The sequence below is a fragment of the Salvia hispanica genome, chromosome 1, assembly GCF_029641045.1.
Source record: "Salvia hispanica isolate PSC_SH4W2 chromosome 1, Shi_PSC_v1, whole genome shotgun sequence".
In the NCBI taxonomy this organism is placed as follows: Eukaryota; Viridiplantae; Streptophyta; class Magnoliopsida; order Lamiales; family Lamiaceae; genus Salvia; species Salvia hispanica.
The window spans coordinates 31,813,888-31,833,257 of NC_142692.1; the positions used below are offsets into that span (position 1 = coordinate 31,813,888).

Genomic DNA, 19,370 nt, shown 5'->3' on the forward strand with positions numbered 1-19,370 from the left:
TCCAAATGACATCACATTTTAAGAGGCAAAAATGATTTTTTATGAAAACAAAACGCTTTATGCTTGTATATGATTTTTTATATTTTTCTCTATGCATCTCATACAATATGAAATGTTACTGTTCGCATCTGATTATCTGATTATCTTATTATGAAATAGATCTCGTACCGTTCAATTTATGCATGTCTCATTAGGCAAATGAATTCTCCTTAAGCTCAATTATGATATTAAGAGGCAACTGTAAAAATACTACTAATAATATCCGCCACCGTACCATAATGCATAATTACAAGGATAACGAGAGAGAAGCTTAAACAATTCATAAGTAGACAAGTAAAAATAGATCCAAGAAGCAATAACAATATTACTGCTACTGCTGTTCCTACTCCTTGTTCCTGGAGGATCTGTCTTTCCGATGTCCACCCAGAATACGTGATATCTGGAGACCTCTACTGAAGGCTTGGTTGAACAACATTCGAGTTTGGAACTCTGATACGAACGGAAACCATGCAAGGAAAGCCACTGGTGTGAACAGAAGTAAACCCATCAGAATTTCGTACCCACGAGCTAGCGTTCTGACTGATCCCCAGAACCCAGCTCTTTGAACAATCGGTTTACACGCTTGAGCAATCTGGTAAAATCAAACCAAGCAACCAAAAATGCTTCTTGAGAATAAGTTTGGCAGAAAAACTATAAATAAGAGAAAAGGGGTGTAGTGGGAATATAGCCAACCAGAAGCAAGCCCCAGCCAGTGGGCATGAAAGCAAGTATGCAAACCACAATATCTCTTGGTGTCATGTGGGGTAGGGCAATCAGTATGACCAGGATAGAGATGAATGTGACAAAGATTAAGCCCTTGATAAGCCGGAAGACGAGTTGGAAATTTGCACTAAACTTCCTTCGCCCAACAGAAACTGTCTGTAAAAGAAACCCAAGATAAACCATCAGTTTCCAAACCCAATGCAATAGCATATCAACAATTACTAGGAACCTGAGCTTGGATCGAGAGAATCTCGGGGAACTAAGCATAGTTCAAACACATTCAAATTTTAAAAGGATGCATTGACAGAGTGCAAAATACATGAAAAAGAAGTGAGGCACGTTTGTGTAAATGCATACATGCAGAATCCGTGTGTAATCTTTCTCCAAAGAGCTGTGTATGAAAGTTGTCGAAAATATGACAATATCTTTTTATGGGGATATCAAGGTGTTGCATACAGGTGATAGCAAATTGCTAAAAAGAGGCAATAAACCACTCTTACGCCTTTTCTACAAAAATCAGTTAAGGTTGGAAAGAAAGAAGAAGGCTCACAGAATGAACTCTTCTCCAGTTCAATTAAAGTGCCTTGGAAAAAATTGTGAAAATGGGATAACTGTTCGCACCTTCATGACAAAAAGGATCAGGAATATTACCAGCCATGATATGCCATATACCTGCAATTCATTTAAGTAATGGTTATAGATCCAAATAGCCTATCAATATCAAATGGGACAGTTTATCAGGGTAGAGAAGAAAATATACCAGAACACTTTGGGTTTTCCTTGTGATGTGCAAGTGATATACAAGGCCATACTGATAAACGAAAAACCTTATTGCCAGTAATATCTCGGCTATAATACCACGTTTTCCAGAATGTCGGAGGTGATCTTGCTCCTCTTCCCACCATGATTCCCAACTTTTCTCTGGGGGGACACCAATACCTCCTCTATTACTGATCCATTTATTCCAATCAGTCCAGTCATCAACAATCTTCTGCCACTCAAAGCCAGAAGGATTGAAGAGGAAGGGAGCAAAAAGCCAGGTTCCCACCATAAACCACATAGATACAGTGATTAAGATATATGAAACAGCACCTCTGTAGGTTTGACCAAATATCTGATAAACGAGAAGCAATATCATTAACTCAAGCCCTTTGACAAAGTGGCTACGTGAGTAGAGACGATAGTTTTCAGCAAATTTGGCATGGAACACAACAAATCCACGACCAGTTGCCCTATACTTTGCACCTCCATGAAGTAAAGTCCTTCCATAGTAGTGGGTTTTAGTCCCAAGTGAAAAGGTGAAAAACACCGGAGCCAATTGAAGTTGCATCAATATGAATTCACTTAGTGCAGTGCGAAAGCCCTTTTCTAATCCAATTTCCATCATCATAGGGAGAGCCATCAGAAATCCAATTTGCACAAAGGACTGAGAGGCTAATGCAATTTCAAGAGACTTATTATCTCGAATTTGTGGATGCATGCTTAATCCCTTTTCAAGCCCACTAAGAACAAGATAAAGGCGTCCGTAGAGAAATATATACACAGTGAGCACAGTAATCTGTCAGAAGAAATGCAATAAGGTTAGAATGTCTGAAGACAAGCTAAAAAACCACTGGGTAGACAATTCATTTGACACGCACCAAAGTACTGAAATAGAAACCAATGGTTGTGAAATAACATGATAGCATGCGAAAGAAGTCAAAGCGATGCCCCAGTCTATATAAATCCCGACTCAATGTTTGTTCTCCATTTCCGTTGGCAATTTTCGCCTCAAACAGAGAAATTTGGTTAAGGCCAACATCTCTCCCTTTACCAACTTGTATATACTCGTGATGGGTTACATTGCCTTCACGGAGTGTTGAATTGAAGCCTACAGAATTACAAATGCCAAGCAATTATATCCATACCAAAGAGTTTCAATATAGATACATATGGAATAAGAACTACAAACTTTATGACCATACCAGCAAATATATCCTCACTCAGGTTGATGATCTTGGAGGCTTTGCTCACCCCACCTCGTGTAAGGTGAAACAATCTATCAAAAACATCAGGATGGCCATAGTGAAACCGAACTCTGCAAGAACAGAAGAAGGAAGCATGATACAAGACAGTCAGTCGACTTGAAAAGATGAGGAGTCCAATTCCATAAAAAGAATAAAAGAAGGGTAGCAAATTAGAATCAACCGAAATTGCTGAAATGTAAACCTTGGCAAATTGAACTTATGTGAAACCCAGAGACTAAAAACGAAGCAAAAGTAAGAGTGTTCGATGCAGCATTCCCACCACAAAATTAAATATATTGAAGATAAGTGAATAAAACCCTGTAAGGAACTTATAAAGGAAACAATGTTTCTGAACATTTAGGAAATGTGTCAGCCTTCTATGAGTTCAAGCAAAATTCAAATATATAAACCCTGGCAAGGCGAATAACACTATGCATGAAAGATTAACTCATGAAATTCCATTTTTAATGCATATTTTAATAATGCAATTCGATTATCTAAAATATAGAAAACAAAATAGGAATGACCAGAAACAAAGTTATAATTTGCATTGGGGCTTCTTTTGCGTAATAAAGCATTAGGGGGTTCAACTCTTGTTCATGATAGAAATGAAAATAACAGAGACCTTCATTATAAACTATAGCAAAAAGAGAAAGTTAACCAAAAAAAGGCTGCAATGCATGCATATGAAATTAGTTTTCAGTTCCTCCAGCCATGCTGAATTACATGGACAAAGCCTCATCTATTAGCTGTCAACTACGCAGAACCTCAAACATTGTACATGTGTGTGACAAATCTCACAAGAAACAGTAAAACCGAATAATAACTGTAATTATTAATTGCATTTGCCAGGTCAAGCAGACTGAGATACATATTCAAGAACATGGTTTACTGGGTAGAAGAGTAGAGAGTGATGCAAACAAGAGAACTTACTTAAGGGGATTGGCCAGCAGTCTCTGTCCAATAGTAACAAAACTAGTCTCTTGATTAGACATAAACCAAGCAAGAGAAGAAACACTGTATCATCATGTAATAAAAGAGCAATGAGTTATGTAAGGAGAGAATATACAGGCACATGTCAAAGCAAGCTAATTATGGTAGAGTGGCACACCTTCCAGTGAAGATATGTTCCCTCAGGCCGAGAATTGATGGGTGTCTCAGATCATGCCTTTTAAGAAATTCTTGGAGCAAATTTCTCATTTTAAAAGCTTCTTCCATGTAGTTATCCTAAGTTGGATAATTATGTCAGGTCTCAAAATGACGAAAATCATATTTGGACTGACTAAAAATAACATACCTGATTCATATCTATTGTTTGTAAGCCTTCTCCGCGCGTGAAAATGATGGCATGATTCTGGTTTTCAGGCTTTCCTTCACCCAGGATAGCAGGGCCTGGAAGTTTTATACGGTAGATTATCTACAAACAGAAATTCATTATAGACAATCAGCCATCAAATATGTAGAGTTGTCAACCTAAATTTCTGCAAGAAATTTCTGTATAAGGTCCTCATGGTGCAAGAGCTCCATACAAAAACACAATGATGCTGTATGAAAAAATCAAGTCAAGAAACAACTTTGAAAGTAAACATACCTACTTTTTAATCTTGTAAGTTCCCTATAATATATCTTAAAATTAGCTAACTGCTAGTTTCAGATGTTGAATTCTAAATAATCTCAAGTACCTGATCTAGATTTTGGCCTGGCTCTGAAGCATTTGATTTTGGCAGAGCAGCCTTCACTAAAGTGGAGTAGTACACCTTGTCATTGACCTTCTTGGTTCTGTCTTTACTAGGTTCTTCAACTTCATCTATATATGCTACTCGAAGAGATGGATATCTGCCCAAATAAATAGTTAGATAATGTGCTTGGAGGATATTAGGATACCACATTCAAAGCTCTCTAATCCCGTACGTTGTCATAAGTCTTAATATATCTTGTGCTCGTTGATCTCCAGATCTTTTTTGAATGCCATATAATTGGCAGGAGACAACATATGTAAACTTCATATCAGCTACGGCTTGACACTGTGTAAGCAGCGACCTCTCCCCCTTAATCTGATCTTCACTCGTCTCAATGGCCTTGTAACCTTCCATTAGATCTGTACAAACCAAGAAATATAGCTGCTTATACTCTCATTAGTTTTCAGTTAGATAATTTACTGTATAAGATGTAATACCATCATCCTTGGCCATATCAAGGAACGCTTGAAGTTCTAGAGCTCTGCGGTAATACATCATTCCTCTAACTGTCACAGTGTATAAAATGCATGAGTCTCCAAAAATATGTCTTACAAAAATAATTAAAATAAATATCAATTCTGCAATTCTTCAGGGTTTGCTCGTGCAATTAATCAAATCCAGCCAAGAACAGGTATAACATATAAAAACATGAAGGATACAGCTAACAATTCATGAAACCATCTAGTGAATCAACAACATGGTAACAATCTGCTTTGATTTATGCTTAAACCTTATGTAAGTTAGTAAATAAGCCACATAAATCATCAATTGGAAATTAATGAAAGGCGCTTTGATCGAGGTATCCCATCATGCCAATTGCTTAAAATTGTCAAATGAACACTCAGAGACTGCCCGAAGAGCACAACTGAATAGAGATATATACGAAAAGCAAAGAGAAACTACAATGTAAATGAGAACACTAATCATTTGACTTTTACATACCAGTTCTGGTCAATGTTTGGCCCCTATATGAAGCCCAAAGTCGTAACTGCTCTTCCAGTTCATCAGAACCCCTTAGCTCTTCTTCATTGTAACAGTCAACACGCTCAAGAAAATTGTTCCATTCATCTGTGGGATTGTATTGTAAGGTTAGTGGAAAAGGAGAAATTAGACAAGCCTCATAGCAACTAAAACACAAACCTGGGAAAATTTTCTGCAGGTAAAAGAGAATGGATACACCATCTTCATTTGCCACTTCCAGCTCAGGCAATGAGAAAAGTACCTCCTCCGTGTAATAAGGAGTCAAAACACTGTATGTCGGGAAAGCTCAAGTTATATTCACACAAGGAAACAACAATAGGGGCATGCCTGATGCGTTTACACTGTACGGCTGACTAATCATGTATCAGTACACAGAACAAACAGATGAGTAACTAAGACTTATTCAGCTGGGTATAAACAAATGAGTATTTAAATAAAGTATTGACAAAGTTTATTTCATTACAAGCCTAGGCAAAAGATCATACAAAAAATTATAGTAGTACATCATTACATTTTTTGCTATCTTCAATGTTAATAACCCTTTAGTGACCATCAAACATAATACAAGGTGTTTATAAAGCTGGGAATGACTTTGAGCACTGTGATTTTCTCGATTGCACTGAAGCATAAATCTAAAACTAAACTTTGCTAAAAGTCTTGTCCAATAAAACCAACCAGAGTATATATCTTTAATATTATAATTTAAAATTTAACCCCTAGTTATTTCTTTATTCTGGGCAAGGGTTACAATCCTAAACCCTAAAATTTAACCTTTCTCATGAAATCCTACATGCACTTGCACTGCTGATCTACTATGCATATTTCGCAAACATTGTTTGAATTATATTCAAATTTGCAGAATTAACTACTTACAAGTTACATGAATGGTCACAAGGTGAGAGAATAACTGAAGCGCCAAAGATATTGATCTTTTGACAACATACACAATGAAACAAAAAGCACAGTGTAAAATAAACTCACGAGAATGACAACATATTGCGGACTTTAGGAGCTGCTGGCATGTCCATGAACAAGGAATTGGAGAAAAATGAAATGCGCCTCCTAGCTTCCAAGTTTGAGGGTACATCCATTGCAGATTCCTTGACTGTCAGCAACAAGTACAACCTCTTGATCTGAGAAGGGAAAATGAAAATGTCAATCAAGAACAGAAAAAAAAAAAAAAAAAGCTTATCAAAATATACAGTTCAACTCTATACTTTCTCTTTCCAAGCTTCAGATTGAGGAGCTGGAAATTTAATGGCACCAGCTGATGCAAATAACTGATATTGCTGATCAAGAGGGACCATGCCTTCATGTCCAGATCCACCATGAATTGAATCTAGCAAGCTATTCAAAACAAATGTAGTAACTAAGAACATTGCATTAAGGCTTCAAAATTCAAGTTCAACACGTGTATTCTGAAGAACTGTTACTTGGATATATGATCTTCCATCATTATATCTCGGGTCACAACTTCAAGCATGTCCTGGAAGAGGATTACAACTTGATCCCTATCCTCCGGCTTATTTTCTAGCTGTAAAGTAATTATAGAAGAAAACAAGGGAAATCCTTACCATGTAATGTAATTGACAAGCCTAACAGTAAGTATTATAGAAGAAAACAAGGGAAATCCCTACCAAGTATTTGACAAGCCTAACGAAGAGGTCATACAGAATAGGAAGAGCATTTAGCTTGTAGATAGTTAACAGCTTATCATCCGCTATATGCTTGTCAACTTCAGTAAAAATATACTCAATAACCCTGAAAAGAAAGATAAGTTGAGTGAACAGAGGGAAGTAAATAACTAAGGGATCAAAATATCCACGAATACTTACTCCTTCTCACGATTGCCATGAACTAGAAACATAACAATGTTCCGAAATGAAGCATAACACTCGCAGACAGCAGAATACATGTAATCATCAGACGTTATCCGCTTTTTCAGTTCACTATCCTTTCCGTTACTATCTTTGGCCATATCAACTGCTATAGGGATCTGTATAATCAACAAATCCAATTAGTTACATGAGAAAAAATTATTTCAAATGCCAACTCATCACTTCAATTATCATTGAAGGATATGAAACCAAAAATGATGTCTAATTCTCTTATCAATCTCCAAAGATTCTCTTATCAATCTCCAAACCCCTATTCAAAATGATACACACAATTAAACAAAAACGCATCTTCTTTCTACCCAAAGTGCCACAATCCTGTCAATTACCACAGTAAGTTAATGATATAGCCTACTCACACAGAATAACAAACAAATGAAGATGGGTGTGATTACAAATGAACACCCTATCATTTATTTTACCTTAACTGATCTTAGTTCTGTAGTGTCTTCCCAACATACATATTACATCTGTGTGGATGATGTTAGAATAAGGTACGTATTTTAAGGTCGAAGGACAGACCATGTAATTGTGTTTTTATTCTTTTCCTCTCTTCATTTATTATAAAATAATAATCAACACAACACAAAAGTGACTATATAACAGATAATAATTTCCCCAGTATTATTGGTAAAGACGCTCTTTGATATTCCCATCACCTATTTATTTATCTTGAACACCATGGCAGAAAAGTTTGCCCTATATGCCATGGTATTTTCAGGTTAAGCATTTGTCTAATTAGCCAATGTAGCTAAAGTAAGGAGATGAAAATGAATTTAATAATTTATCAGGGATCCAAGAAGGAAAATAAGGGACAACCACAGCACCAACTACCAACATGGATAGTAAATATCTAATATAAAAAGGAAACAAATGGTCAAAAGAAACCTTGCTAGCAAGCAAAAATGGAGGCCATTGCATCAGTTCCAAATCACGATCAGCCCAGTATGGAACAAGTAACAGATCCATTTCCCTAACAAAAGCAAGTTGAGAAATAACATAAAAATATATACATCTTGTCTCCTCTCTTCTTTGTCCATGATAATGAGAGAGAACGAACAAATCAACCAACCAGATGACTTTTTCACAGCATTCATGGAGAATATTACCTGTTACTTATAAGATCCTCCTCTCTAAAACTTGTTATTATTTTGTTCCACAACTGAGCAAACCTTGCAGCAGCTTTTTCCTTACTTGAAGGAATCTGAGAGGGTGATAATCAGAGAGGTAAAAGTCAATGATGTCAGATGCATGCATAATCCAAAATACTAGTGGGGAACTAAAAAATATGCTACCAGATCAAACTTGCGGGAGAAGGTGGCCTTCAGTCCTTTCTTTTTTGTTGTCTCGGTTCTCTCCTCTGGGATTAAGCAGGCATTAAAAGCGCCAGGCAACGACTGAAAACGGGATCTAAGCATTCCTAGTGTTCGAATCTGAAACCACAATAAGTAGAAAATTAATTAAGTAGGGACAAAAAGAAAATAAGAAAGAAGTTAAAAACCAAACTATAAATATACATATTATCCTCTTTATAGATTACTACAAGGCATGTTAAACATTCATTATCCAGAAGTAACAGGTTTGGAAATATCATGTTATCAATTACTTTTATTCACCTGTGTACCAATGGTGAACCCATTAATTTTCTAGGAAACCCAAAACCACGGAAAGTTCAAAATCCTAGTAGCTAAAACACTTTTTAAGTTTTAACCATATGTTTGCTCTAGAGGAAAAAAGGTCTTTTTCTGCCTGAAACATATTAGTAATTTCCTTCAACAAGTGAAAGCTTCCTATAGTAGACAAAGCTTTCAATTTTATCATTATTCATATTCTATTGAAAGGACAAAACTAAAATTTTCAGGTTGAGAGTTCTGGGAATGCCATAAGACACAATATATACATAGATATCCAATACAGAGATGAAGACTGATCATAATTTATATGAAATTATGAATGTTAATATAGCCATAAGATGTTCCCCTAACCTCTCCAAGGCGGCGGAATGCACCATATATGCCTCCAAAAAGTGTAGAGAATATAGCATACCATATCTGGCTATCCATGAAATAAACCTGGAAAGAAAGTATAAACAAAAATTATCTCCAAATGTATAAAAGTCTCCAGATTGGAGGTATAGCATCAAAAGGTAAAACTCGGCACTGGAAGAAATGATCAACCCATACAAGAATAACTGGGGCCCATAGTGCAATTACGACGCCAATGTTATTCTTTGCTGCAAAAAAACCCATGGATTTAATAATTAGTACAAATGTCAAAACAATTATTTCAGTCCAACTCTTTCTTGTACATATTTTGCAAGCGCATACTGTAGCTCCAGATGAGTCCTCTTAACTACCTTGGGGAAAGAATTCATGCCATTGATAAGTTGATATATGAACTTCCATGATATCTTTGGTTGGAATCACCAGAGGTTTAATCTGGAATCAGAAGATTTTGTCCACAAATCAAACATAGTTAAATCATGTAAATTGACTATGAGAAAAGAATGGTGAGAGCCTAAGTTTAACCAACAACTAGTGACATTCCAACCCCAAATGTTTTAAAATATAAACATCAATAGGGAATGCCTCAGTGATGAGATAATCTTAAAGCTACAAATGCAGAAAAACCTTTAAGTAAAGATCTCAGCATTTACTATATATCCAGTGAGCATAAAAATAAAACACAAAGAAATGGGTACGGGCATAGGGTAGGTACCTCAACATAGAAACTGAAAGCTAATTTTGTAATGATAAGAAGCACCCAGAATAAAGAATACCTGGCAAATATAAAAGAATAAAGATAATAATTGAATATCACGTGAAATAATTCTATACAACGAAATAGATTCGGGCCCTACTTGAAGAGAGAGAAGGTGCTTTCATGCATTCCCCGTCCAACATAAAGTCGAGGCTGTAATAATATTTATGGAAACAGGAAATTACCATTTGAATTTTAATTCATCCCATAAGGGGTACATGAGAAAAAATAAACTGAATGTATTGCATACCTGTGACCACCACATCATTAGCATCACAATCTTATAATTGGAACTTTCCAGGAATCGGCGAATGAAGGGAAAAAGAAAGAGAGTGACAGCAAGCATATTTGGTGACAAGTAGATAACAACGGCCATGATGAATAATGAAGGAGAACTATTGCTATTGCCGAACCAACTTTTGATAGTTTGAGCAAAGCCAGGTGGATTCTCCCATGTATAAGCATAAGTAACAGGGAGAATAACCACCCACGCAGCAGCAGACACAACCTTTAGAATGTAGCGGAGCTTGACATGGAAAGACATGCTCCTCCTAGCTTTCCAACTCAGAATCACATCAAGGATGGCTGCAAGAAACGTTCTAATATTTTTAAAAAAGGATGACAAAACAATTGCAAATCAATCAATACAAAATCTTTAGCAGAAAAACACAAGCATGCGCTAAACTTAAGTAAATTCTGGTTTAAAAAATACTTTAGTACTATAATTATATGTCATGAATGTTACCAGAATGCCAGCATATGCCAAAGTTATTACATACTCCTATCACCTATTTTGGCGATAAACATATTGAGGCCCATTAGACATTTCGATCAGTTCCAAAATGCCTAGATTTTGATAACAAGTACTATAATGTATTCCACAGCCAGAGTTTTATTCCTGCCAGAACCTTTTAGTTATCACAGTAGAGAAAGATTATATGCATCGACACTGAAGATGTATGATTCAAAACTATATTTGTATATATGACCAAAACCTTTCAAAAAAGATAAAGAGATTATAATCATCTATTACAGTAAAAAAGTAATGCACATACCTTGCCCGAGTTTCATAATTGCTGCAGTTATAAAAATGCTTAGTACTTTCTTGAAACCATTGGCCTCAAAAATTGAACTTGGCTGACCAGGATCATTCCAAGCAATAATGATCATAGCCTTCATATATGGCAGTTGTTCACAATGTCAGCATCAAAGAGCAGATGAAACTCAAGAAGGATAATGAGTACACAAAAACAAGAGAAGCACTGAAATGCACACCTGCAAGCATAATATGAAGAAACTCCACATTCTGTTGAAGCTCCTAAAGATATGAAAATAAGACCGGATTTCAACAAAATCAACTTTTCCCACCCATCGATCTCTTGTAGGCCTGCTTTCCTAGTTAAGAAAAGATTTTATTCAGTGGTATTACCTGTACATTATAAGGTCATAAGGTGAAAATGGCAATGTATTCTTTACCCCATTCTTTTCATCCCGAAGTTGATCCATAGGCTTACAAAAATAATCAGCATCAGCACGCATTGGCCATCCCAAACGAAAACAATCCACAGACCTAAATTTTTAAAAAAATAAGTAACTGATTTGATAGTCAAGCATATTCATCAAATAAACAAGTATACCAAAAGTATTCATTAAGATCATCATAGTTTCTCCACTGTGAATGTTTTGATTTTGCTATTTTGCTTCTAGCAGCTTCCTGAAAAACAAAAAAATTTAATTTAGCATGGAAAAAGAATAAAATTATCATTGCGCATGGAGAAATAAAATTGTAAATGAAATTTTTTTATTTGGGCTTTACCCGAGCAATGACTTGATAAATTGGAGTGACAACTTTTTGAAGAAAAGCCTCTTCCTCTCCTCCGTAGGCTGGTTTTACATTTTCACCGGTCATTGGACTAACATTCCCAGCAAGCATCCCATAAAGTTCAAAAGCCATCTGCACAGATAAAATCTCAAAAATGAGTTGTAATATCAAGATCGGAAAAGAATTTATACAGCGCCATGATATACATATGTAGAATGAGATAACATATAGATTCAATTATGATTAAGTGAGCCCAAGAGAATAGAAGCAGATTACTAGAACCAAAGAACAGTATTATGCATGCTAGAACTGCCAAAATTATTATTTCATGGAATTGTGGAATATAAGATAAAATGCACATTTCACACTGCCAAACTACCAGGATAACAGAAAGCAATGTTGATTCTTCTATAGCAAACAAAGGTAATAGTTTATATGTGCTTAAATCTAATATGCTGTTCCTCTCTTAATTCATCTAAAACTAAAGTAGAAAAAACAACTAAAACTAGCAGAAACAAAGCAGAAAGGATAAGATATTTCATGCATGCAATTCTTTTTGCAGTTCGTTTTCATCCCTGGGTTAGCATGACATGATACAGCGACATCTTATAATTTTAAAAGAAACTATTATCCCAGCTTTACTATAGACCATTAGATGTAAAGGAAATAATCTACTTAAAAGCATACGTGATGATATATGTAGCAGAGGCATTCTGGCATGAATCTTAAATTGGCAGCTTCACCCCATATTAAAAGATAGAGACCCATATATAACAATTTACGCTGTTGCACTTCCTGCTGTATTGTGGGTAACCTGCAAATTAAACAAGTGAAAAACAATCAACAAATTAGTTGTGGATAGCTCATAAAGTGTGACTGAGTAACATTTGTTTCACATATTCTAAGTAACAGATTAATAGAACAAACAATAGGTGGTTGTATTGATATTTTCTTCCATGGATCTCTAAGTTATAGATCAACTACACAGTACATACTGAAGATTGGAAGTTGAAACTCAACAAAACTCTATTTAAAATAATTTTAATTCTTCATGGTTGCAGGTCTATAGGACTAAATACTCTCTCTCTTTTTTAGCATTCATTACAATTTATCCTCTCAATACTTCTTATTTGCATTTGCTAGTATATGATAAGAATTGAAGCAGGTAATAATCTTTGGAGAAGAAATATATCAAAAAGACACTAGCTGATTTGTGATTTATGAGTGGTAGCCTGAAGCACTTCACCACAACCTGTTAGAAAGCGAATGTTGCTTAATCTGCTATGGCCAGATTTTACACCAATTAAGATCTTATTGAAAGATATTAAGTTGATTTGATATTTAGAATATAATCCGCATCTTTCCAGCATTAAATTTTCATAAAGACAGAATCACACTTTTCCAGAACAGATGCTAAACCTGTATGAATTTTCACTTACAAATACTCAACAACATAGTTCGTTTCTACACTTGACTTCATTGGCAAATACTTATGGGCGAACTATACTATATGCAATTCTCATGATGTTTATAATCCATGGACAGTAAAATTAGTATCATTCACGCCTAAATGAATCTGTAATCAGAAGTTGATAGAAAGAGCATGGAGCCATGGACAACAGTCTTTTGCATTTGATTCTTACCAGAGGCTACTTTTGCGATCCAAATACTTGCACCACTTTTTGTAGTTCTTGAAAAGTTTCTTCATAACTTCGTCAAGAGCACGGTCATCCAACTGAATTCAGCCAAAAAACATTACAACAGTTTTCTTTGCCACAAAATTATGAAAACAGTCTGATTTTAGTCTTAACATTAACATTCATCAACCAATGGCAAATAACTTGGTCCCTCTACACTGTCAAACATATAAGCAAATGCATAGGGAGGAAACCTGAATCAAATACACAGTTATGTCTGCCTCATAATAGCAGTGCTTAGAATGCCAAATTATCATGTTATATCTGCCTTGTTTGTTTTAGTGTTAGGACCAGTTGGGTAGTGGTCACTTATGTTGACTACGCACAGTAATAGTATCAGTAAAGCCATTCGAGAATCATGACTTGAGATGTACTGCTACATATTGAGTGAGATGAGGGAACCAGCTCTCTTATTTGAATCAGGGTCAGCATGACATTATTTATCAAAAATTAAATGAACTATAGATTTGCAGCAATTCTACAGCGTACTGGGCAAAACTCTTTTGCCTAGCTGTGAAGTATCTAAAACATGACAATAGCAACAAGCTATTTTGAAATAACAGAAAGCATATGTTTGCCAATTAGATTACACCAAAGAAACTACAAGATTTTATGATATACAACTTCCACTAGAGGAGGTAGGAGAAGAGTTTGCTCCTGTAAAGCTATGGAATCCATGCTACAGCAAATGAAAGTGATCCAGAAAGCTTATCAAGGGAAATACTTCCCAGAAGGTATACCTTGGGTTGTTGGTCGGGCTTAGGAAACTGCCGTATATGAACATTTGCAAGTAACAAAATCAAGTGCTCCCTTTGATTAGCCACACTATCCTTCTGCAAATCAATGGGCAGTCAATAGCAATGTGATTCAATGTTATCATTCTGAAAATTTAATCAAAATCAACAGCAACAGGACTTAACGATACATCCTTGTGCCATCTGATGCATAGAAGCAGCATCTTTATTCTAAAGATGGGCAGATCATAGATGTTAGCAGAAGTTATGCTGCTTCACCTGGAAACCAAACATAGCTTGAAGCCAGTCAAGGATATCTTCATCCTTTTTCTTCTTGTAATCCTTTGGCCATGGCAGACCTCTAGTATTCCGAAGCGCTAGTACAGCGGCTTGAATCTGTACAGTATTTATGTCGGACAACAATATCAAAGTCAAATAATGAAAAGCAGAAAACAAGCAACTAGAAAGCAGTAAGTAATAACACAAATAATATTAAACATAAACCTCTGGATATTTCATAATTGCCTGATTTGCACTGTCAGGATCTAGAGGTAGAATGTTATAAGGGACATAAATTTCTGTCTTCTCTGCAACTTTATCATGCGTTTCCAATATCTGTATGAAAAAAAAGTGGATACAATCAGTTTCCACAACAAAAGCAAAAATGCAATGTACATAGCTTCTGCTCATGGTGATTCATGGAATCCTGTATACAAGAAAAAGTTGAATACACATATGCATATCAACCGGAACAGTATTATTTACCTCCCGGTCAACTTCCACGGACTGTGTCTGATTAACTGCTTTCAAAACTTCAAACAGAACATTAGCTGTTTGGTATGCTTTTGTCAACTGAGCACTGGACATATTATATTCAGAAGTTAATTGGTAGATACATCAATCTATTAGGAGTATTTGCACGAGCAAAGGAAGATGATGAATGATAGAATAATTTACCGATCAGCTTTATCAGCAGCATTTTGTAAAGCTTGAATATACTTTTTGTAATAGTGCTGATAAAAGCTCTGCATTTCACGCGCGTCACTTTTTTTTACCCTTCCCATCAAGGTTGGGTCATTTTCCTGAAGAAGAAGCATATGAAAATAAGGTGGTACGAAATTCGTGGTGCAATTCAAGAAGGTAAAGGATGACTAGTGACATGTATGATGACGCATTATTAAAGAACATGAAGATAAATTAAACAAAAAAACTTGAAAAGAAAGGGAGATTATTTTATTTAATAAATGTTACACATAACAAAGATAGAGGAACTCACAAAAAAAAGTTAAGATGCTTGATGATTATAAACTACAAGATTCTAGAACTTGTAGCTAGAGAAGTTTTTCATAACATAAGACATTGTTCCTCTTACTCGATCTAAAAGCACATATGATAAGCTTGATAAAGCTTATAGTGCACCAAACAGTTAACTCAATCATAAAATAGAAGTTACTCTCATACTTACCCTTTCTAGGCGTTGCAAAAGAGCCGTTTTAAATTGACGAACACCGCGTCCACTCGATGTGGGATCCAACCTATGAGCTTTCTCAAAAGCATAAAATCTACCTGCGTTATTAAATCATTGATGCTTATGCTAATAAAAACTGAATTGTTAATAAATTTATAATACTTCAACTAGGATTGGTGCAACAGAAAAAGGGCATAAAATACCGTAAAGGATAACTGATATTCTAGCACACATGGTTGAAGCATTTCATGAATGTATAAGTTTTAGAACAATTTGAATTAAAATGCATGCTGAATCCCTGAAAATATACACATGATTTATAGTAGCTTCTAAAGGTTTTGTTTGACTTGGAGAAAAATAGGAAAATGCTCAATAGAATCACAATGCCAAATAAGCACTCCAATCCAATCACCAACCAGCGTTGTTGTCTCTGAGCTTTATTGGTATCAATGATTAAGCAGTCCAAGTAATATCTCTTAGGTCAGTAGGTCACACAGAATACATGGACATGTACAATCATATACCATCAAATATATCTATGAAATGCATAATTCCAATCTTACATAGGTATGCAACACGAGGATTGCTGGGCTCGACTTCATTGGCAACACGCAGAATGGGGGCAATTTCCACTAAAGACGAAGGAACTACTTCACTGTCAAAAATAGACTCTCCAAGATTCCCAACCGTCTGCGTGCGTGTGATCCGCCGCTGCAGCTGTGGATTCTGCTGCGAGGGCCCACCTCGTGATGCCATTTCAATTTGCACACCCCTTTCCAACCAAGTATCTCACTGTACGTGCCTATAACAAAAAATAAACAAACAAATTGCTCCATGCTTTCATATAAAACCCTGAACATTCGGACCCCCAAATACGAAAAATACATAAAATCCATATGGTAAGACACTGTAATCAACATCCTCACTCAAACAATCAAAACCACGGAAAATAACATGGAAATGTAGATATGCGCCATAAAATAAATAAATAAACTTATCACGGGAAATCTCAACTTTCACATGAAAAACACACAGAAAACCAATACAGGAAGTACTGCGTTCAGTAACAAGGGATAGGAGCATGAACTTTACAAGATGGTGGCACAAATATTTAATTATTAAAGTACTTGGAATAGATTCAGTTTATTTTCAAGAAGCCATTAGAGTATTACACCAAGAACTTCACTCATCAGTCTCAGATCTTTTAGTTCAATGGCATAAAGAAACACACAGCCAGAATGCACAATGAAGTGATTGTAGAGAGTAACTAGCAGTAGTGAAATCGAGACTTGAAGAAATGAAGTATATACCCCTCGGAAAAAGTAGATCAGAGTTGCATCACCAATGTCGGTGCTGTAAGCCCGTAAATATCAGAAATAAGCACAGAAAACACAGCAGCACTAATATAAGGCGGTTGGATATTCCTGTCTGCGTGCATTACTTGCTGGCTCTGTTGTGGATTGAGTTGGAGATAGGAACTGTGCTGCTGGAGAGATAAATGCAGCAACCCTAAAGCGAGAGTGAGGATGAGATTTGAGGGGGTGAAAAAGGCTATGGGTGCAACAGCAGTGGTGCCTTTCAGCTGCAACAAAGTAAGAGAGAGAAAGAGATGGGATTGCAATTTTTGGATTTTTGTGAAGGAATGGTGTTGGGTAGGTGGTCTATTACTTAGGAAATCTGTACTGCTAAGAATCTTGTAATAAGAAACTCACTTTCATATTCAAAAAAAAATATTCAGTCTTGTTATAGTCGGATTACGAGTTTACTTGTCGATTTGATCTAATTTTATCTATGTAACTTATTTTGATTCAAGTAGTATATCCTATATATAATAGTAATTTTTGTTTCTTTTCTTGTTCTCTCGTATCATTTCATTATATTTTCTTTCAAACGCAAACTCACGTGGAGCTCGCATTTTCAATAGTGACGTCGGCGTCAGCAAACGTGACTCCCGGTTACAATATGATTATTGTTATTGTTATAAGGTAGCTTCACTCTGAATCATCATAAGTTTTGGAAACTAACAAGAAGTACTTCGTTTGTGGAACTTGAAAAATGTCATTTTTTCAAGTGATGTGTGTCGATCGATGGTCAAGACGACAACGTTACTTCATATTGTATGTATATATGTCTTGTCTCGGAGTTGAAAGGGCAGGTATCGGTTTGATTTTATCACCAATTATAGATAAATTAGTAAGGTATTTACTAATATGTTGTCTTTGTTTGTGTCTTCGAATTTATTATTGTTGGATTCAAGCATGTTTTTTTTACCATCCATTCATCGGAATTATGAGTATCATGAAGGGTCTAATTAATTGCAAATAGTGAAACATTCATCCATTTTTATAGGCAAATGAATAAATTTATAGAACATGTCATTGTAGACTAACCTGAAAACTTTGGTCTCAAATATTAACACTATATCGCATGGCCAACTCACACACATAAACATTCATCCTTTTTGATAAATGAAAGTCTAATTAGGGACAATCTCCAAATGGCAAATTTTTATATTTTCCTATTTTATAATTTTCCTTTTCTACTTTGTATTTCCTTTTTTGCATTTAGGGTTTAATTTTCTTAGGAGTATAAATAGGCAGTAGGCATAGACACTTTTGACAAATTTTGAACTTTATTTTCTTGAGAATTTTATCATACTTTTCTGGTGGGTTCCGGACTGTGTGTTTGGATGTTTAATTCGTAGAAATTATTCCTCGTTACGTTTCTGTTCTGCGTTACTTTTAGATGGTGTACTGGTTGTATACCAATTGATTAAAAACACACATAAATGAACTTTATTTTTCTGATTACATTATAGTCTTGCACGTTTGCTTTCATTCATCAAAGCTCCACTTGCAGTTGATGATTGAGCTATTTTTCGTCTCTTTTTTCTCCATATCTTGATCATGGATGTTTCGTATGTTGTTTGCAAAGATGTTTCGACGACGTTGTTCAATTTCCTCATTTTTCCCACAATCTCTAACTTCAAAAGTAATTCATCAAGTTCTTGATCAAATTCCCGAAACGTGAAAATCTACCAAAACCAACCTATAAATTAAAGTAACAAGCCACAAACACGGAGACTTGTTCTCATCCATTAGGAATTAGCATTGATTGATAATATGCTATGTAATTAATCTTGTTAATTTTATTCGACGGTAACTTTTTAACTATTTCATTGCTCAATATTAAACAAGGTCAATAAGACATGCCTTAGAATTAAAGTGTCAACCAATTATGCGGATCTCCTACTCCAACATTCACAACAAAATAAAATAATGTTATAAACATGTAAGTGATGGTGTGAGTGTTGGAGTATGAGATCCGCTCCGATTCCATACTTGTATAATTGAAATCATTGACAATCTTGTAGTAGTATCTTTTATTTGAAACACGTGATACCTCAATCAAAAATAGGCAAAAATGGTCCTATCGTTAAACCAAATATATAAAACATGTTTTAAATAAAAAAATGAACTTTAATCTAAAATAAATAACAACCAAGA

General features: G+C 35.4%; 1 protein-coding gene across 1 annotated transcript; it reads right to left on the reverse strand.

Annotated features, from left to right (window-relative positions):
• Positions 1–227: 227 nt before the first annotated feature.
• On the reverse strand, positions 228–17,511 carry LOC125223132 (callose synthase 3-like). The gene is made up of 43 exons (XM_048126133.2): positions 17,175–17,511; positions 16,428–16,666; positions 15,862–15,962; positions 15,354–15,478; positions 15,162–15,255; positions 14,901–15,011; positions 14,676–14,792; positions 14,403–14,495; positions 13,609–13,700; positions 12,653–12,779; positions 11,960–12,097; positions 11,781–11,857; positions 11,620–11,713; positions 11,419–11,538; positions 11,199–11,316; positions 10,394–10,728; positions 10,244–10,296; positions 10,102–10,162; positions 9,740–9,821; positions 9,567–9,616; positions 9,369–9,455; positions 8,679–8,816; positions 8,493–8,587; positions 8,272–8,356; positions 7,324–7,484; positions 7,126–7,249; positions 6,922–7,022; positions 6,706–6,835; positions 6,470–6,621; positions 5,648–5,757; positions 5,450–5,575; positions 4,945–5,013; positions 4,680–4,866; positions 4,451–4,604; positions 4,066–4,185; positions 3,880–3,995; positions 3,702–3,785; positions 2,727–2,839; positions 2,403–2,632; positions 1,523–2,320; positions 1,384–1,434; positions 733–918; positions 228–631 (listed from the first exon to the last, which is right to left on the reverse strand). The coding sequence occupies exons 2-43, from the start codon at positions 16,618–16,620 to the stop codon at positions 383–385; spliced, it is 5,847 nt and encodes a 1,948-aa protein (XP_047982090.1). The 5' UTR covers positions 16,621–16,666; positions 17,175–17,511; the 3' UTR covers positions 228–382.
• Between the last annotated feature and the right edge of the window lie 1,859 nt (positions 17,512–19,370).